We start from the raw sequence: 13,857 nt of genomic DNA on the forward strand, positions 1-13,857 counted from the left end.
AAAAGAAAGTTGTTATTAAAGATTGGCATAAATGATAGCAAATAACTGCTTAAAAGGGTGGATGACCTGTGCATTCAGTCCAAAGGAAACCTTAGATGCAAGCCCATCTTTTCCATCAAGAATACCACTCGGAAATGGATTATCAGAAAAGGGACCAGTCATCTCATTCTCCAAGAATGCATACATATAGCTTGGTCCTAGCGAATAAATGGCCTGAACTTGCTCGGAAGACAAGGAATCATTAAACAAGTAAACAGGGCCAATTTGGCCAAAAAACGGGAAAACATCTCGGATCGATTCCAGGCCATCGTTATCTTGGATTTGTGGCAAGGTGATTCTTGTACCAATTAAGCAGCTGGTAAGTACATCAGCAACTTTGGGATAGCTGAAATATAAGATAACGGAATCAACTACTGTAAATAGAAAAAATAAAGCAACCAAGCATTACACAATCTGACTTGTCAATAATTCTATAAATATTACAACAAGCCCTTAAAAAATGTAGTAGAAAAAACCTATGTGGAATCACCTGCATCTTTCAGATGACACAAGATCCCCATCAACATAACACCTCAAGAGGCTTCCACCCCAAAATGCTCTTCCAATACTATGAGATACACAAATAAAATGCCATTTTTTACAGACCAAGTTGGTATGCACATTTACACATTGCCGTTTCAGATTCAGAGACTGAAAAAAAAAACAGAGAAAATTGTGTTAGGAGAGGCGTAAGTAAATTTAAAGAATGAAAAAAAAAAAAAAAAAAAAAAAAAAAAAAAGAGAAAAAAAAAAAGGAAAATAAATCAAAGAAGAAAGAGAAGATAATCGCACGCACTCTCTCTCTCTATCTCTCTAAAGGGAGTAAAGAAAGGCCGTACGAAACAAGTGACCATTTTATAGGAGTCTGACGATTTCTTCGAGAGAGAGAGAGAGATAGATAGGGTAAGTTCTAATCTCACGNCATCTCCAGGAAAGCTTTCTACCCTAAGCCAACAGCAAAAGGAAAACCCCTTATTTGCAGGCCACTGAACGGTTGTTCTGATTACAATCCCCTGCGAATGTGAAAACAATTTACAAAAAAGGTAAGAATTAAGTATAAAAAAATTGTCAGAATTTCTCTACTCACCAAGAAAAGTGTAACACATTAGCATCAATATCTCCAATAGAGTACCACCATTTCTTGGTATCAAAAATGCAAATACTTTCCACCTCTACAAAGCCGCCACTATGTCTAAACATTTACCATTTAAATTTGAGGCATGTTTGATACAGTTACGGCAGTGTAAATTAATCAGTATGCAAAAGCAGCTTTAAATAACTGATGAGCTTATACTTTATCTCAACTAGTTGTAGCAGTACGATAGCACATATATTTTAAGTATGAAAACTTTCTCAAGTGGGACAAAGACTTACAGAATCAACCCCGTTCATGTCAAAAAAGCCTGTTGGTCCTTTCTCATTCAGCATTGACAACAAACAAGCCAATAAAAGTGAGCGGTATCTCTGTTGATTCCCCACTCTTTCACTCCGAAGAAGTGCAAATATCTTACGTATATCCTTCCCAGAAATACTGTGGCCACCATTTGTCTGAGTTAGCTGTGTTATTTTCAAGATTACACTATCATCATTTTCCAGAGAAAACCAATCAAGAAGCAGGTGAAGCATTCCCGCCCGAACACATGAAGCACGATTCGATATGGAATCCCTAAGGAGTTGCTGAAACAAATTTAGCCCATAACACTGCAAAGACTCGCTGCTCTGCCATATCATACACCTCCACAGTAAGGATATATCCCAAAACCAAAATATGGGAAAAGGCAAATCTAAGTAACGAGAATTGCACCAACCTTCTGAAGTACATTTAAGTAAAGTATGATAACATCTTCATTCTGGATAGGAAGAACAAATTAACCATGGAAACAGGAAAATTAGAGTTAGCCCCAGTGAACTAGGTATTACAAGAAAATTAAAAGATAAATCATTAACTGATAAATTAAGGAAACTACATCACCTTTATAAGAGCACTGCCTTTATCGTCAAATTTTCCATCAACAAGCATATCAAGTAACGCGTCTAAGAGCCTTTGGGTAGGTTTCCATTGGAAGAAATCCAACAATAAGCTTTGCAGTGTCTGATAACCCTTGCCCGCAAGGGCTTTAAATGCAAACTGAAGGGCACAAGGAAGCAGTTGCAAAAACTAATTATACCAGTGCAAGAGACCTTTAGATTCAAACTTAGCTCAGAAAGTCTTCCAAAACAATAAAAGTTCATGTGTCTTTCGTTCTGCTAATTTACTATTTGAGATGACACTTCCAACATTTCTTTCACAATAATATTGACATGTCATCAGCCTTATCTACATGAATCATGGGGAGAGAAGCGATATTCTTATTTTGGTAACACAGTAAGCAGAAACTTTACAGAAACAAATTTTTTTGTCGCTAAATATGCTACAAAAAGTTACTTCTTCCACGAACCCATGTTTTTTCTCATCCAGAGGTGATAAGTGAACAAGCCAATATTAAGTGACCATTACTGTAGCGAAGAGCAAAGGAAAAGAAGAAGCACCTTTGACGTATCATTATTCGCAAGCAGGGAAGTTAGAGTCTGAAGGACATTTAAAACCAACTTCTCTCCATTTGCTTCATCAAGATTACCATTTAATAGAGAGACAATGTGTAAGAAACACTCCCCCTCACGGAACAGGGCTTGGTAATACTGGATTGGCAAAACAGTAGAAGAGAAAATTTAGAGGAAGCACAAAATAAAGAGAAGGATCTACAGTAGGAGTAGCTGACGCCAAACAGACATTACAAGCATTATATAACAAACATAGAGTCCTACCCTCGAATTAATCTTGATCAAATCCCTCATACCCGCCAATAGATCAACAGATAAGTCAACAAAATCATTTTCTCTTTCCTTCACTTGAGTGAAAGTTTCTAGATATTTGGAACACACTTGCGATTTTGCGCTTTTGTCTTCGTCACACGAAGGCCTGATCTGAAAATAAGGATAAAAAAATCCATTTTATTCTCCTTAACGAACTAAAAGATCAACAGAAGTATAGTAAAGACTACTTACAAGTACTTAATTGAAAGAGATACCTTCATGAGATCAATAATAAGTTTCATCACATTGTTTCTTACGGCTTTTTCCCAAAATAGCTCAAAAAGACAATCAACACAAACAGAGCTTCGCAAAACATAAACTTTTGCATCATCTGCCGACGAGAAAAACTCTGTGAAAATCCCAACGCATGATTCCACGCACTCAAACCAACAATCCTCTGTATGACTTGTTGAATCAGACTTCTTAACAGGTGAATCAACTACAACTCCACTGTCACTACTTTCGACTAAAGATCCGGGCTTCCTACTTTCCCTAGCTTGATTACAAGCCAATCTGAGCACACGACAAGCTCCATTCAATGCTTTAAAAGAAAGTTTATTTTCATTTGAAAGCTGTAACGAACGTAACAGCCTCTGTGAAAGACCATTTGCAATCCTGGGTGTAGTTGCAGACTGCTCAAGAGCATCTAATAGTACAGATACACTGGGCTGCACAATCACAATAAAACAAAAGCAACATGACTGTACGATCACACCAAAATTAGCCACTAACTAAAGAGAAGCAAAGCAACATTTGTATTTGGTAGTATGATTCAAATAAGGAAACAACAACTTCAGCATCGGGGAAATTGAACTAAACCCTCAAATTCTTATCTCATTTTCAAAAACCAGAATCATCCAATAAAGGCGTACCAAATGAGACGTAGTTGCATCAGAACTTGGAGACGATGCTGCGATAGAGTCGGATTCCATTTAGCTCAATCGGGGTTTCGTGTGTTCAATGATCTGTTTCAAGATCTCTAGCCGACGGTTCGATCCCAGAAGAAATTAACCAGAACTGGCGCATAACCGTTGGTTCTTGGATTCACTACGAAGAGAAACGGCGAGGGACACAGCTTCTTCAGGTCTGTGATAAAGAGTTGCTGCGATGAAGAAAGCATCGGAGCAATTACCCCCAAATTCTGCAATCTGCAGAAACGAAAGAGTGCAGACAAGTATTTAGAATTTACAAAAGCAAGTCCTCCTTTTTAGTAAAGTTTTCTAAATTCCTCTTTACATTATATTTATACCAAACGTCACCCATTTTCTTCCGGTTAGGGAGGCATTCGGTTATTCGGTTCGGAATTGGTTCGGGTTCCAAGTTTTTCGAATTTTAGGAAGAAAATTCATTCAAGTAGCCCTGGGCATATTATCCAGACCCAAAACCCGAACCCGAACCCGAACCGAAGTAGGGGGTTCGGTTCGGGTTTGGCTAGTGTGTAAAACCTGATCGGATATAATATATCTAAGGTTTGGGTATCCGATCGGGTTTGGATTTTACCCGATACCTGAAAGAAAACTCGATACCCGAACATATATACATACATGACATTACATATATATAATAGAACCTAAATTCCTAAAACTAACAATCCTTAATTTCTACTATTCCTCTTTTATCGTAGAGTCTGTTCGGTTTCCCATCTACATTGTTAAAAAGAAAAATATAAAATCAGATTTCATCCCCAATTATTCAAACTAGAAACACCAATTCAAGTTGTCGCATCTTTTTCTCCTTCTGAAACTTCGCAGAGAAAATCAAAGGTTTGTCTTCTTACTCTTCGTCTTCTGTTTTGCATAATATCTTAATTTGCTAAAATAGGTAAAGTACAAGTAGAGCAGAATGTTCTTGTTCTTTGCTCTTGTTTTGAGATTTTAATGGTTGGAGATTCTGATGGTGAAGTGTTTGTCTTTTGGTGTGAAGCAATTTGGTTACAATTTGGTTTTGATTTGTCTTTTTCTACAGATACAGAAATTTTTTTCTTTGATGTGATCAAGCTTTGCTTGATTTTTGACTGTTAATGATGATGCATTGCTTGATTTTTGGCCGAGCTTTGCTTGATGATGATTCTTAATGATGAGTTTTGGTTTGAATGTGCTTAAGCGCAGATGGATTTATCATCTCCAAATTTTGATGATGAAGAGAGAGATATACACGAAGAAGAAGAGTTTTTAACACCTGAGTCTAATCAAAGGGGAAAAACAAATAAACACGTAACAGCGGATCCGAGTCTGAGCAACCTGAATCTAAGTCCCAAAAGACTCTCAACCCAAGATCAAATGTATGGTAACATTTCATAAGATTGAAGGACAATCGTGACAAAGGTAATTGCAACTATTGTGGAAAGGAATTCAGTTGTCCAACAAAATCAGGGACAAAAACCTTGTGGAATCATCTAAAAATTTGCAAGGCATACAAGGCATGGGAAGAATGTCAAGATTCTAGTGAAGGTCAACAGATTATTAATAAAGATGGAAATTTACAGTTTGGAAAAGTGCCTGAGCATATTTTTAGAGAAGCATTGAATGAAATGGTGGTGATAGGGGAGTTACCATTGTCGTTTGTAGAAGGAATTTCACTTAAACACTTTTGCAACAAGGTGATGCTTCTATATTCTTTTGCGACTTGTTTTAATATACATGACTCTAATATACATGATTTTAATCGATTTTTTTCTTATGTAATCCACTTAGGTACCTGTACAAGCCGCATTCAAGAAGGACAGCAGGAAGATATATAGTAAAGATGTATGTTGAGAGGAAGGCTACTCTTAAAAAACCGTTTCTCACTACCAAGAAAAGAGTCTCACTGACAACTGATATACGGTTTCCTCTGTAACCGATACTGTTTTTTGTATCAAAATTTCAATATATTCTTATCAATGTTTTTACTAAATTAGTGAAGATACTTATCAATGTTTTTTTTATTCACATGTTCAAGTTATATGGTTATAACTGCCCACTACATTGATAAGAGTTGGCGTTTAAAGAAGCTAATTATAGGATTCAAGCATGTTGAAGATCATAGAAGTAAAACAATCGCCAATACACTTCTGAAATGTCTAGCTGAATGGGGAATAGAAAAGGTGATTACTGTTATTGTGGATAATGCAACTGCTAATACTAGTGCTCTGAGTCAGTTTCAGTCTGTTTTCTCTTTAATTAGTGAAGATTATTTGGTTCAAGATTGGGATTTTATGCATGTGAGATGTGTTGGGTATATCATTAACTTGATAGTGAAGGACGGTATGGCTGAAATTGATGAAAGTGTGACTGCAGTCCGCAATGGAATCTCATATGTTAGATCGTGTCCAAATCGGAGGAAGTTATTTCAGCTGAGAGTAGATTCTGGTAGGTTTTCAAAGGGAAGTTTGCCACTACATTTCTGCACTAGATGGAATTCGGCATTTTTCATGTTGACTAGGGCAATAAAGTTCAAAGGAGCATTTGATAGGATGGAGTTTGAAGATAAGCTGTATAATGATCATTTTTTAGAGACTGATAATAGAGTGAAAAGGATTGGACCTCCTCAGAGAGATGATTGGCGTAAAGCTGAAAGGTTAGTGAAGTTTCTCAATGTTTTCTATCATGCGACATTGGTTGTATCCGCCTCTACTACTATGAATGCATTCAAGTGTTATGGTGAGATAGTTAACATAGCAGTAAAGCTTCGATTGCTTTGTCATAGTGTTGATAATGACGTGAAAGTAAATGCAAAGAAGATGTTTGACAAATTCGACAAGTACTTGGATGGCCTGCAGAACATCAACAAGATGTTAGTAATTGTCAGTGTTTTCGATCCGAGAAAGAAAATGCAGTATGCAAATTTGTGTTTTGAGGAGCTATATGGAGAAGAGAGTTTAACAGCTAAGACATTGTATGATTCGGTTATGAATATCATTTGTGATATGTATAAAGAGTATACTACAAGATTCAATGCAGCAGCAAAAGAGGAACTTTCTCAGTCTTAGTCCTCAACTCAGAATACTCAAGAGAGGCAAATAGACCGAGTATTTGACTCCATGGAGGATGAGTTTGATGGGTACAACCCAGTGGACCATAAGTATGATTCGCTGGTTTGGAAGATTGGAGTTAGAAACACAAATGAATTGGATACTTATCTTAGGGAAGAAGTTGAGAATCCTGATTTGATGATGGGATAAGTGAATCAAATAAAGTTGTTTTGGAAGATGTCTACTTGAGTTTCTCTTTATTTTGGAATACTTGAATTTCTCTATTGTTTGTAGAATGTTTTGGAAGACTTGAATTTTTTTTTTTTTTTTGGTTTGACATTGAGTTTAATTGCTTAAATTACAGGTTAAGTGTTTGATATTCACTTTAGGTGTATAAATTTGATCGGGTTTTCGAAATCTGATCAGATTTATCGGATTTTGAGTATACCCGAACAAACTCGAATCTGATCCGAACCCGATCCGATAGTATATAAAACCTGATCGGATTCTATAGGTGTAAACCCGAAAACCCAAACCTGATCGAGTTCGGGAACCCGAATGCCCAGAACTACATTCAGGGCAGAATATGATTAAATTTTAGTGGTAAGATTAACCTTTTAATAACTTTTAGTGGAAAGATTAACTTTTTTATGAATTTTGGTTTGTTTTGTTTGGTTAAAAAGAATCGTCTAGTGCAGTAATTTTTCCCACCCTAATAAAGCTAGTCCATTAAAAACATTGTGCATTTTGGTAAATTTTGGTTTGACTTCGTAAAAAACCATTCCGTCCTGTAATTCTGCTCAAGCCTAGTCCATATAATTTTGTGCATTTCTTCAAACCACTCATGTAGGCTTGTAAACTCATGTCCAATCTAGAACATAAGCAAAGAGAGTTTATTTGCTTAATTAGTTCATATTTTAAAATGTTAGACTTTTGAGGAAATAAACAATTATTTGCTTTTGAACCAAAAAAAAAAACCTTCAAAGTAAAATCAGGTAGTTTAATCATCGATGAAGTTTTTGCATGTTTGTTTGACTACTGCGATAAATTAACAATTTGTTTTAGTGCTTGTTTCGTAGTTATTGTTGGATCTTAAAATTTTGTTGCTAGATGAGTTTAAAACGATATTAAAACTTTTGTGCGTTGATTTTTGTGATATATCGCTGTGTTTGGTGAATAAATCGTTGTGACACATAAAAGAACAACATTGTGTCGCGTCATTGGTTCCAGTTGCCAACAACTTCAGAATGAATTTAAACCAAAAAAAGAAAAACTTCTGACTGAACAGTCATGCTCTTGTATGGTGCCGAAGCCGAACCCGAACGAACAAATCGATTTCTTTTTGTTTTAGCAATACGTGCTGATTACACAAAAACTGTACAAATTCATTTACTGTACGTTTTAAAATATGTATCCCTTGGCGACAAAACCAAATTCAAGAACATTTTTAATGTACTTTATACGGATACCAAGAAGCATATTTAATTTATATATATAGTTTTCTAATATTGAATCATACATTAGGTGTTAAAAAAATTAAAAAATAAATCATATTAAATGAGAAACGTACAAATTTCTTTATTTCAAACGTAGTAATCTAGTATTTAGCATGGATGGTTAATCTAATCTCATGTAGATTATAAGTGTGGATCACACGTCCCTAAAATAATTATTTGAACCCTAGGCTAGGGCTAGCTATAACGACTAACGAGCAATGGGATGACACAAAATATTTCTTTGAGAAAGAAACATAATAAAGACATAATAAACAAAAAGATGATAAAAAGACGGTCAAAGACTTTTTTTTTTCAAAAAAAACTGTTTCGAAAAAGTATCACATAAAATGTGGTTAAAAAACAAAATATTTTGTTGTGTCATATTTCGGAACCAAAATCATTTTATATACAACCACAAAATTACTTCCACTATTTGTAAATCCAACTGATTCGAAGATTGATATATATTTCCACACAAGCCCTCATGCACCTTTTAAATATATCTAGATAGAAATAGGATACACATATTAATAGTATTCAACTTATACCATATTATTTCTGGGCAGTTTTCTCTTCTCCTAGTCCACAATTAATTGGCATAAATCCATCGAAAAGCTTATCCAACTGAAGTACTCTTAATTTCCAATAATATATATTGTTAATTTTATTTTTATTTTTGCAAGTTTGCATCTGATTGACAAAATACTATTCTACCAAGTATATGTCTTCCTCTATAGTTCCAAGCATTTTCTAATGTCACCTCACTGTTACAGCCTTCAGGCTCACTGGCCACTGCTCACATACATATCACCAAACCACACTTTATCTATCAAGATGAAAAAAATATCATAGAGCTGTGTCGTTGGCCATGGACGAAACTGATCGAGTTAGTGTTACCCAGAAGATAATCCGAGAAGTCCACGAGCGAGTCGTTGGAATTGCTGTTGATACTGAATATCTGAATTGCATAAGCTTTGAGACGAAGAAATGCATTGATTTTATGCTCAAAGTGATGAAACCATCTCTACAGTTACTTCTCACTGTTTGCCAAACATCCACTGCATAAAACATATGGAATCAGCATGTATATAACAAGATGATTGAAAAACTACTAGTTCTTTGGGTTATATACTTAAGTTAAAACAAAAACCTGAGGCTAGATTGAATCTTTTGAGATACTCGTTATGAGATGGGAACGGTTTTAGCATCTTGTCTTTGTTGTAGAGAGCAAATAAACTTCCAGGTAGATAACTTCCAACTGGTTCATAAGGCGAAACCTCGACCGAGATCCTGGCTATTATAGATAACGATAAATTGTCTTTATTAAAGATTAATGTAATAATATATAATACCAATGAAAGATTTAAGTTTAGTCGTTAGAGACAGCAAAAAAACAAAATATATATATATATAATACGTTAATAAGATAAATGTAATTAACACATGATACGTGGACGAGAGGAAACTTAGGCTTACCCATATTCTCGAAGAAGCAATAAACAACAAGAACCAGAACCATCATTGCAAACAAACCTCCATTTCTTGAGTTTGCTTTCATTTTAATAATAACTTGTTCTGTTTTTTTTTTTTTTGGGTGTTTCTGTAATTAATGCTGTGGAGTTGTTTTGAAGTGATCAAATGATATGTGATGCAAAGACAACATGAGTAATTTATATAAGATGTTGTAAATGGATTCAGTTTTTCCTAGTCAAAGTGGTTAAGCATCGTTCTCAAACATGATGACTAATCGTCCTTCACACGCCTTGACTTGACTTGAACAGTTCTATATATTGCCTGTCAAATCAAATGTAACTTACAATATGGGTTGTGTTGACTTGGTATACTTTGAAAAGATCATGTTTGCCCATAAAATATCAATCTTAATACAAATTTATTAAATATTTATAAAATAACTATGTTAATATAAAAATTTAGAAATCTACTGAAAGTAATTTCTACTAGTTTCAATGCAAAAAAAATATATCATATAAAAATGTTAGGAATTTTACCTCTGTGGGAAGTAAGATGAAATAATTAATAAACAAAATTAATTAAAGACATATATATACCCAATAATCCATTGTTTCAATGAATTTGAATTGGAATCTAAGCTTTTAAAAAAAACTTAAAATTTGGTGCTGAACCATATTTGTTGGCCTAAGGCCTTCTCCAAGGGAGAGTTATAAGAGGGGTTTTAAGTGAGAAAAAAAGAAAAAAAATAAATCAGAGAAAAGAAAAAACATAAGAGGACCTCTTATTTAGTAGACTGGATTTTATAATAAGAGACCATACGTGTCACGTTTTTGTTGGACAAACCGTTCTCGTCGATTTTTTTCTTTTTCTTTCTTCTCCCCTCTCTCTTTCGATCGAAGTTCGCGAGTTGACAGTGGAAGTTGGAATCAAAGGATATCGAAGCAGAGGAGATTGGGGTCGCAGGAGATGGGAATCGGCGGAGGCGAATCAGATCACACTAAATGTTTTGGACTCGAGCTTCGTCGTCTTCTTCTTCAACAATGTCTCTCTCTCTCTCAATCGCTCCATCTCCTACGGCTTTCCTATGCTCTCTGACTTAATCTACCGGCGGCGGATTTATCCCTGTGAAGTAGCACTGTCGGATCCTGAGTCCCGGCGCTGTCGCGACGAGAATTGGGTTCTGTTCTGGTGGTGGTGTTTTAGATTCAGGGAAGAGGTGCGGTTCGTATGTGGCGAGGTGTAGCTTAGAAACAGTGAATGTCAGTGTCGGCCAGGTTACGGAGGTTGATAAGGATACGTTCTGGCCAATTGTTAAAGCCGCCGGTGATAAGATTGTTGTTCTCGATATGTACACTCAATGGTAACGTTGCGATCACTTCTTCTTGTTTGTGCGAATTTTGCATACCTTGATTGCAATTTCCTGTTTTGAACGACTTGGTTTTGTCAGTCAGATGTTCTGGGAATTGGAAAACTCATGTACATTTTGTTTGAATCTTTTTTCATTTGAGCATGAATCTTTGAAATATCGAATGCTTAGATTGGTCATTATAATTCATGTTTTGTTTGTTGGGGATGGTTGGATACAAAAGGATTTGGTTTTGTGCATAGTAACTCTTTCCAGAGTGAATTGATAATCCCAAAATAAATGCTTTGTTTTTGTGGAGAATATGGTTTTGGGGAAGCTTTGGAAAGTGTATAGAGCTGGGATTGAAGATTGGCTTGTTGGTTTGTTGCAGCCTGTGATTGATGACTTGAAGAAGAAGCATGTTTATGTCCAATTAGTTGTAGTACATGTGTACTTGTTAGTTGATCAACTGTTGGGATTGCTCTTACTTGGTTTCAGTTGGATATTGTTTTCCACTCACTGAAAGATCTCATGAGATATATTTCACTTCATGTTGTTATTGCTCTCGTTAAAATTTGGTATGATCCCTATAGCTGTCCCAGTTGGGGTCCGGGATTTTGAGATTGATGGTGAGCTTTGGGTCAAACTAAGATTGATACCAACACAGCCTTGGGTGGGAGCTGTATTATGTTCGTTTGTATCACTTCCAAAGGTCACACTTTAACTTGCAGCATTCATATTGTTTAATCTAATGAGTATGCATTAATCTTTCTCTTATGTTGCATCTCCATGATATTGTTTGTGCTACTTATTTCATATACAAACAACCTCTTATAGTAATTTTTAAAACTGTTGGCTATAAACTGGGATTGCTGATTAATGAAGAACTTTTGTTCTTGTTGTAACTCACACATTTTTATTTTTATTTTTTTAAAAACAAGAGACTCAAAATTATATCCTACCATTGGAGGGGATAATTTTAATTAGAATTTAAAAGGTTCTTATATTAGAAACAGTACATAATATATTGATTAAAAATTATAAGAGACTCAAATTTAAATCTCACCGTTGTGGATGCCCTAAGCCCCTAAATACTAGGTAGGAGTTAGGACTGGGTACTCTAAAATTTTCGAATAATTATTTTCTCATATGACTCTTGGTAATAATGTAACATCCGCGAACCAAATTGGGGGATTGGGAGTGGGTGTCGATCGACACTAAGAAGAGTGTCGATCGACACCATCAATTTTGGTTTGACCAAGTTGATTTCAATTGTCGATTTGGGTCGGTTTGGTTTAAGGAGAAAAGTCGACCTAGGCTGTGCCTTTAGTCGTTTACGCCGCTTGAGAGAGAGAGAAAGAGGAGAAAACAGTGTTCTTGAGGTTTGGGAGAGATTGTGAGATTTCCAAGCTGTTTTGGTGAGATCTGTTTCCTGTGGAGTGGAGATCTCGTGCTAGGAACAAAAGAGAAGGCTTCTAAGGGTTGGATTCGTCATTGTTGGGTCAGAATCTTCCTGCAAAGAGGTGAGTGCATGACCATGGTTGATCTAAGCCTGAGAATCCTTTGTTTTGCTTGTCTTGTTGTTGTTTGTGTTGTATTCTTGTGTCTTTGTGGCTGGATGTGGGATTCTATGAGTTTCCAGGAGTTTTGGATGAGTTTCAGACGATTTGGAGGTTTTGGTAAGCGGTTCTTCGACTTTCAACTTCGTGCGGATCGGGTTGCAGGGTCGGTGTCGATCGACACCAAGTTGGTGTCGGTCGACACCATGTTAGAGTCAGTGTCGGTCGACACCAACTTGTCTGTTGCGGTTTCCTGGTTTGTTGTGTTGTTTGTTGTTTGTTAAACATTGGTATCTCGGTTGCTTGTGTGTATAGCCTCACTGAGTGTTTATTAAATACTCATGCATCTCAATTTGTGTTTGCGGTGCAGGTAAAGGCAAAAGTGTGACAGTGGAATCAAGGCGATGAGGAGGAGGATGATCTAGGGCCTCATTTGTGTGATGTTGGGTATGTATGGTTATGTTGTTGGAACCTTGGTTAGATCCATGTTAGGTTGTTGGATAGAAGGGTTAGGAATGTTATTGTATTAATGTTATATTGGTTTGGTATTATTTGTATGTTTCCGTTGTGTATAATGTCTATTACTGGTTTAATGATTAGTTGTGGATTGGGTTGATTTAATTAAATAGTATGGGATGCTTAATTACATATTGTATTTATTAAAAAAAAAAAACGGATCGGATTGTTTCAAATATGAGTATATATATTCAAAACAATGATATCCGATGAAAATAGATATTCAAAACAATGATATCCGATGAAAATAGTAAAAGATGGTCCGATGAAAATAGATGGTCTGCGTTTTTTCTTTTTTTTCTTGACAAAGATGGTCTGCTATTCCGCTGAATATTTGACTGATCTTATCTGTAAAAAATTTATATACTTTCGTACACCAATATATAAATATGTATATGTATATATCATTTATATTGATTCATTTCCTTGACCTTAAATTTGGGTTTGCTAATCTTTGAAAAATTTGGTTTATTAACAAATTAAATGCATTATAACAGTATTACTTTTGGATCGTTTAATTTGTGTAGATATATAGTTGTAAATTTCCTATTTATCAAGTATTAGAAATTAACTAATAAAGCGCGTATTTATTGGCATTTTGCCTCTCCATAACTGAGCCCCCCC

At 35.6% G+C, this 13,857-nt stretch overlaps 2 protein-coding genes and 1 pseudogene across 2 annotated transcripts in view; 1 reads left to right on the top strand and 2 right to left on the bottom strand.

Annotated features, from left to right (window-relative positions):
* The window catches only part of LOC104704501 (BEACH domain-containing protein B-like), a 15,456-nt gene extending 11,384 nt beyond the window's left edge, over positions 1–4,072 (bottom strand). Inside the window, exons 1-10 of the mRNA XM_010420577.2 lie at positions 3,765–4,072; positions 3,108–3,560; positions 2,845–3,003; positions 2,569–2,718; positions 2,012–2,167; positions 1,848–1,889; positions 1,414–1,758; positions 879–1,052; positions 530–690; positions 67–385 (exon numbers count right to left, since the gene is read on the bottom strand). Coding sequence (XP_010418879.1) covers positions 67–385; positions 530–690; positions 879–1,052; positions 1,414–1,758; positions 1,848–1,889; positions 2,012–2,167; positions 2,569–2,718; positions 2,845–3,003; positions 3,108–3,560; positions 3,765–3,824 — 2,019 coding nt within the window. The 5' untranslated portion in view covers positions 3,825–4,072. The remainder of the gene's footprint in view (positions 1–66; positions 386–529; positions 691–878; positions 1,053–1,413; positions 1,759–1,847; positions 1,890–2,011; positions 2,168–2,568; positions 2,719–2,844; positions 3,004–3,107; positions 3,561–3,764) is intronic.
* On the bottom strand, positions 8,723–9,965 carry LOC104700855. Its single transcript, XM_010416452.2, has 3 exons — positions 9,817–9,965; positions 9,491–9,634; positions 8,723–9,398 (listed from the first exon to the last, which is right to left on the bottom strand). Exons 1-3 carry the CDS (start codon positions 9,896–9,898, stop codon positions 9,187–9,189), a joined length of 438 nt encoding a protein of 145 aa, XP_010414754.1. The 5' UTR covers positions 9,899–9,965; the 3' UTR covers positions 8,723–9,186.
* Positions 10,620–11,928, top strand: LOC104700856 (annotated as a pseudogene).

This window comes from Camelina sativa, chromosome 7 (genome assembly GCF_000633955.1).
Source record: "Camelina sativa cultivar DH55 chromosome 7, Cs, whole genome shotgun sequence".
In the NCBI taxonomy this organism is placed as follows: domain Eukaryota; kingdom Viridiplantae; phylum Streptophyta; class Magnoliopsida; order Brassicales; family Brassicaceae; genus Camelina; species Camelina sativa.

Coding starts and splice junctions, on each gene's coding strand:
- LOC104700855 (XM_010416452.2), bottom strand. CDS start 9,898: ATGAAAGCAAACTCAAGAAATGGAGGTTTGTTTGCAATGATGGTTCTG. Junction 9,635..9,816: donor TTGCTTCTTCGAGAATATGG/GTAAGCCTAAGT, acceptor TATCTATAATAG/CCAGGATCTCGGTCGAGGTT. Junction 9,399..9,490: donor AAGATTCAATCTAGCCTCAG/GTTTTTGTTTTA, acceptor TGTTTTATGCAG/TGGATGTTTGGCAAACAGTG.